The sequence below is a fragment of the Penaeus vannamei genome, chromosome 4 (genome assembly GCF_042767895.1).
Source record: "Penaeus vannamei isolate JL-2024 chromosome 4, ASM4276789v1, whole genome shotgun sequence".
Lineage (NCBI taxonomy): Eukaryota > Metazoa > Arthropoda > Malacostraca > Decapoda > Penaeidae > Penaeus > Penaeus vannamei.
In genome coordinates, this window is record NC_091552.1 from 52,122,360 (window position 1) to 52,129,859 (window position 7,500).

General features: G+C 30.1%; 1 protein-coding gene across 1 annotated transcript in view; it reads left to right on the top strand.

The window, feature by feature from the left end:
• Positions 1-427: 427 nt before the first annotated feature.
• The window catches only part of LOC113815309 (uncharacterized), an 8,202-nt gene continuing 1,129 nt past the window's right edge, over positions 428-7,500 (top strand). The window contains exons 1-3 of the mRNA XM_070121222.1: positions 428-900; positions 1,238-1,412; positions 6,622-6,739. Coding sequence (XP_069977323.1) covers positions 448-900; positions 1,238-1,412; positions 6,622-6,739 — 746 coding nt within the window. The 5' untranslated portion in view covers positions 428-447. The remainder of the gene's footprint in view (positions 901-1,237; positions 1,413-6,621; positions 6,740-7,500) is intronic.

Genomic DNA, 7,500 nt, shown 5'->3' on the forward strand with positions numbered 1-7,500 from the left:
AATCTACTGAGATCTACCATTTGTATAAACTTCAAATTCTATAGTAATCATACATGGGAATTTACAATAATCTACTACTAGTTTATACATGGGAATCTACTGTGATCTACCAATAGTGTAAACATTCACATGGGAATCTACTCTACCACTATACATGGAAATCTGTTGTAATCTACCAACAACACAAACATGAAAGACTTCCCGTAATCTACCAGTAGTGTAAACGTGATAATCTACGGTGATCTACCAGCAGTATTAAAAAGGGAGAATCCGCTGCAATCTACAAGGAGTGTATCCATGGAGATCTACTGGGAGATTCAACGAAAAAGATTGAAAAAAAACGTTTAGAAAGAACATGAAAAAAACGTTTGGAAAGCTGAAGTGTTTATGCTTCCCCGTCGCATGAGGAACGTTTAAAAGGCTAACCGAGCGTGCTTCCCTTTGCAGATGAAGCCCGTGCTTGTGCTCCTGGCGGTGGCGGCGACGGCGAGGGCCCAGTACGGCGGGTCCGTGGGCGCTGCCAGCTTCAGCTCTGCTTCTGCGGGCGGCTTCGGAAGCTCTGTGGGCGCCTTGGGAGTCTCCAACGGCTTCGGCAGCTCCGCGGGCGTGGGCTTCGGAAGGCCCGTGGGCGTGGGCGCCTTCGGGAGCTCCTCCGGCTTGGGCGGGTCGGCGGCGGCGGCCTCGTACGGGTCGGGCGGCTTCGGGTCGGGCAGCTTCGGGTCGGGCGGCCCCATCATCTTCCCGACCGCCGGACGCCCGCCGGTCAACCTGCCCGTCAGACCTGGAGGAAGACCCGGAGGCCGACCCGGGCTGGGACCCGTCGGGAGACCCGCTGGGCCCTTCCCCGTCAGGCCCGCGCCCGCCCTCGCGTCGCAGTACCCGATCTGCTCTCCGGGCGTGGTGAGTGGGCTCAGTCTGTTGTGTTCAGGGGACGCCTTCGGGCTCTAGGGCGTGACCAGGGTATTGCGTGCGGTTACGTTATATTTTTATGAAGACATCGTGTGTGCGTCATTATATATATATATATATATATATATATATATATATATATATATATATATATATATATATATATATATATATATATATATATATATATATATATATATATATATATATATATATATATATATATATATATATATATATATATATATAAGATGACATAGGAATGTATACCAAGTCCCTTCCACCACTCCCACCCTCTCACTCACCACCTCCCCCTCCCCCCCCCCAGGTGGACCACCAGGCCCTCGGCAGCCGCTACCACTTCTCCTGGTGCCACGACGGCTTCAAGAACTACACGCAGGGCGATGCCATCCTCTACTGCACCAGCCTCGGACCCGGATGGGACGGCGTCAGCATTGAGACGCCGCAGGAGGATCAGCTTCTGTCGCAGATCGTCGGAGGCCGTGAGTTTTTTTTCTTCTTTTTCTTCTTCTTATTCTTATTCTTCTTCTTCTTCTTTTAATATCCTTATTTTCTTTCTTCTTCTTCTTCTTCTTCTTCTTTTAATATCCTTACCATTTTCTACATTAAATTTCTTCTTCCTTTAATATCCTTACCATTTTCTACATTAAATTCTTCTTCTTTTAATATCCTTACCATTTTCTACATTAAATTTCTTCTTCCTTTAATATCCTTACCATTTTCTACATTAAATTCTTCTTCTTTTAATATCCTTACCATTTTCTACATTAAATTCTTCTTCTTTTAATATCCTTACCATTTTCTACATTAAATTCTTCTTCTTTTAATATCCTTACCATTTTCTACATTAAATTCTTCTTCCTTTAATATCCTTACCATTTTCTACATTAAATTCCTCTTCCTTTAATATCCTTACCATTTTCTACATTAAATTCCTTCTTCTTTTAATATCCTTACCATTTTCTACATTAAATTCTTCTTCTTTTAATATCCTTACCATTTTCTACATTAATTCCTTCTTCTTTTAATATCCTTACCATTTTCTACATTAAATTCTTCTTCCTTTAATATCCTTACCATTTTCTACATTAAATTTCTTCTTCTTTTAATATCCTTACCATTTTCTACATTAAATTATTATTCCTTTAATATCCTTACCATTTTCTACATTAAATTTCTTCTTCCTTTAATATCCTTACCATTTTCTACATTAAATTCTTCTTCCTTTAATATCCTTACCATTTTCTACATTAAATTATTATTCCTTTAATATCCTTACCATTTTCTACATTAAATTCTTCTTCTTTTAATATCCTTACCATTTTCTACATTAAATTCTTCTTCCTTTAATATCCTTACCATTTTCTACATTAAATTTCTTCTTCCTTTAATATCCTTACCATTTTCTACATTAAATTCTTCTTCCTTTAATATCCTTACCATTTTCTACATTAAATTATTCTTCTTTTAATATCCTTACCATTTTCTACATTAATTCCTTCTTCTTTTAATATCCTTACCATTTTCTACATTAAATTCTTCTTCCTTTAATATCCTTACCATTTTCTACATTAAATTTCTTCTTCTTTTAATATCCTTACCATTTTCTACATTAAATTATTATTCCTTTAATATCCTTACCATTTTCTACAATAAATTTCTTCAACTTTTAATATCCTTACCATTTTCTAATTTCCTCTTCTTTTAACATCCTTACCATTTTCTACATTAAATTCTTCTTCTTTTAATATCCTTACCATTTCCTACATTAATTTCCTCTTCTTTTAACATCCTTACCATTTTCTACATTAAATTTCTTCTTCCTTTAATATCCTTACCATTTTCTACATTAAATTCTTCTTCCTTTAATATCCTTACCATTTTCTACATTAAATTCTTCTTCTTTTAATATCCTTGCCATTTTCTACATTAAATTCTTCTTCTTTTAATATCCTTACCATTTTCTACATTAAATTCTTCTTCCTTTAATATCCTTACCATTTTCTACATTAAATTCTTCTTCCTTTAATATCCTTACCATTTTCTACATTAAATTCTTCTTCCTTTAATATTCTTACCATTTTCTACATTAAATTTCTTCTTCCTTTAACATCCTTACCATTTTCTACATTAAATTATTCTTCTTTTAACATCCTTACCATTTTCTACATTAAATTCTTCTTCTTTTAACATCCTTACCATTTTCTACATTAATTCCTTCTTCTTTTAATATCCTTACCATTTTCTACATTAAATTCTTCTTCTTTTAACATCCTTACCATTTTCTACATTAAATTTCTTCTTCCTTTAATATCCTTACCATTTTCTACATTAAATTCTTCTTCTTTTAATATCCTTGCCATTTTCTACATTAAATTCTTCTTCTTTTAATATCCTTACCATTTTCTACATTAAATTCTTCTTCCTTTAATATCCTTACCATTTTCTACATTAAATTCTTCTTCCTTTAATATCCTTACCATTTTCTACATTAAATTCTTCTTCCTTTAATATTCTTACCATTTTCTACATTAAATTTCTTCTTCCTTTAACATCCTTACCATTTTCTACATTAAATTTCTTCTTCTTTTAATATCCTTACCATTTTCTACATTAAATTCTTCTTCCTTTAATATCCTTACCATTTTCTACATTAAATTTCTTCTTCCTTTAATATCCTTACCATTTTCTACATCAAATTCTTCATCTTTTAATATCCTTACCATTTTCTACATTAAATTTCTTCTTCCTTTAACATCCTTACCATTTTCTACATTAAATTATTCTTCTTTTAACATCCTTACCATTTTCTACATTAAATTCTTCTTCTTTTAACATCCTTACCATTTTCTACATTAATTCCTTCTTCTTTTAATATCCTTACCATTTTCTACATTAAATTCTTCTTCTTTTAACATCCTTACCATTTTCTACATTAAATTCTTCTTCTTTTAACATCCTTACCATTTTCTACATTAAATTCTTCTTCTTTTAATATCCTCACCATTTTCTACATTAAATTCTTCTTCTTTTAATATCCTTACCATTTTCTACATTAAATTCTTCTTCTTTTAATATCCTTACCATTTTCTACATTAAATTCTCCTTCTTTTAATATCCTTACCATTTTCTACATTAATTTCTTCTTCCTTTAATATCCTTACCATTTTCTACATGAAATTTCTTCTTCTTTTAATATCCTTACCATTTTCTACATTAAATTCTCCTTCTTTTAATATCCTTACCATTTTCTACATTAATTTCTTCTTCCTTTAATATCCTTACCATTTTCTACATTAAATTCCTCTTCTTTTAATATCCTTACCATTTTCTACATTAAATTCCTTCTTCCTTTAATATCCTTACCATTTTCTACATTAAATTCCTTCTTCTTTTAATATCCTTACCATTTTCTACATTAAATTCCTTCTTCTTTTAATATCCTTACCATTTTCTACATTAAATTCTTCTTCCTTTAATATCCTTACCATTTTCTACATTAAATTTCTTCTTCTTTTAATATCCTTACCATTTTCTACATTAAATTCTTCTTCCTTTAATATCCTTACCATTTTCTACATTAAATTCTTGTTCCTTTAATATCCTTACCATTTTCTACATTAATTTCTTCTTCCTTTAATATCCTTACCATTTTCTACATTAAATTCTTCTTCCTTTAATATCCTTACCATTTTCTACATTAAATTCCTTCTTCTTTTAATATCCTTACCATTTTCTACATTAAATTTCTTCTTCTTTTAATATCCTTACCATTTTCTACATTAAATTCTTCTTCTTTTAATATCCTTACCATTTTCTACATTAAATTTCTTCTTCTTTTAATATCCTTACCATTTTCTACATTAATTCCTTCTTCTTTTAATATCCTTACCATTTTCTACATTAAATTCTTATTCTTTTAACATCCTTACCATTTTCTACATTAAATTCTTCTTCTTTTAATATCCTTACCATTTTCTACATTAATTTCTTCTTCTCTTAATATCCTTACCATTTTCTACATTAAATTATTCTTTTAATATCCTTACCATTTTCTACATTAAATTATTATTCCTTTAATATCCTTACCATTTTCTACATTAAATTCTTCTTCCTTTAATATCCTTACCATTTTCTACATTAAATTCCTTCTTCCTTTAATATCCTTACCATTTTCTACATTAATTCCTTCTTCCTTTAATATCCTTACCATTTTCTACATTAAAATTCTTCTTCTTTTAATATCCTTACCATTTTCTACATTAAATTTCTTCTTCTTTTAACATCCTTACCATTTTCTACATTAAATTTCTTCTTCCTTTAATATCCTTACCATTTTCTACATTAAATCCTTCTTTTAATATCCTTACCATTTTCTACATTAAATTATTATTCTTTTAATATCCTTACCATTTTCTACATTAATTTCTTGTTCTTTTAACATCCTTACCATTTTCTACATTAATTTCTTCTTCTTTTAATATCCTTACCATTTTCTACATTAATTTCCTCTTCTTTTAATATCCTTACCATTTTCTACATTAAATTATTCTTCTTTTAATATCCTTACCATTTTCTACATTAAATTCTTCTTCTTTTAATATCCTTACCATTTTCTACATTAAATTCTTCTTCCTTTAATATCCTTACCATTTTCTACATTAAATTCTTCTTCCTTTAATATCCTTACCATTTTCTACATTAAATTCTTCTTCTTTTAATATCCTTACCATTTTCTATATTAAATTCTTCTTCCTTTAATATCCTTACCATTTTCTACATTAAATTCCTTCTTCTTTTAATATCCTTACCATTTTCTACATTAAATTCTTCATCCTTTAATATCCTTACCATTTTCTACATTAAATCCTTCTTCCTTTAATATCCTTACCATTTTCTACATTAACTTCTTCTTCCTTTAATATCCTTACCATTTTCTACATTAAATTCTTCTTCCTTTAATATCCTTACCATTTTCTACATTAATTACTTCTTCCTTTAATATCCTTACCATTTTCTACATTAAATTCTTCTTCCTTTAATATCCTTACCATTTTCTACATTAAATTCCTTCTTCCTTTAATATCCTTACCATTTTCTACATTAAATTCTTCTTCTTTTAGTATCCTTACCATTTTCCACATTAAATTTTTCTTCCTTTAATATCCTTACCATTTTCTACATTAATTTCTTCTTCTTTTAATATCCTTACCATCTACATTATCAATCTATTACTCAATTGGACCTTCTTCAGATAACCTCATAATATCTCTAACATATGTTGTCTTAAAAAAAATCTTTTATCATAAAATTCATATGTCATCTTTAAAAAAAAAAAAAAAAAAAAAAAAAAAAAAAAAAATTATAACAATGTTCTTTTAATATCCTAACCATCTACATTATCAATTCATTCATTACTCAATTCTCCCTTTTATAGATAACTTGATCATTTCTCTAACATACGTTATCTTTAATAAATCCTTCTATTACAATTTTCTTCTTTTAATATCCTTACCATCTTCTATTATCAATTTTCTCTTTTACAGAAAACCTCATAATTTCTCCAACATACGTTATCTTAAAAAAAAAAAAAAAAAAAAAAAAAAAAAAAATCCCCTTATAACAATTTTCTTCCTTTAATATCCTTATCTTCTACATAATCAATTTATTAAGCAATTCTCCTTTCTACAGATAACTTGGCCTGGATCTGGACAGCTGGCACGAAAGACATCAACGGCGCGTTCCTGTGGCCCTCCAGAACCTATGGCACAGTGCCACTCAACTACAACAACTGGAGCCATACAGGATTGTGAGTATTAACATTTTCTTCATTAGCGATGTTATAGGCTGGTGTTCATTGCAGTGGAGTGGATAATGGTCTAATGGAGATAACAATGATGAGGATAATTTTATTGTGATCGTAGTGAAAATGATGATGTTAATGGTTATGATGTCATAGCTAATGTTGTTTTATTCCCATTATTATTACTATCATCATTGTTATTTATCCTTATTATCATTATTTTATTATCATTATCATTATTATCATAATTACTATGATCATTATTATTTCACTTATTACCACTATCATCATCATTGTTACTAACATTATTATATATGTAAACATGTACATTACTAAAATCACCATTACCATTGTTTTCATCATTATTGTTACCATTATCTTTATTACTATTATTACCATTATTATCATCCTCACTATTTACTTCTTATCACTGTTACTATCATCATCGTCATCAATACTCCTCCTACTATTTTTGGTATTAGTAGCAGAAGCAGTAGTAACAGTAGTAACAAAAAGTAGTCCGAGAGCGCATACCTCCGCCATGGCAATAGAGTCACTGATGCACTAAGAATATTTACACCAAAAGAATTACATTAAAATAACTTTTTTCATGTGCACAGGTGACGTCCGCAAATATAATCTCCTTTAGTAATAGGAGTAACTCATGTAATCCTTCAAAATAATCCTAGATCATCACTAAAATTATATGAAATCTAAGTTAGGCTAAGACGCACCTCTGATAATAACTTTTTAAGAATCTATTCATA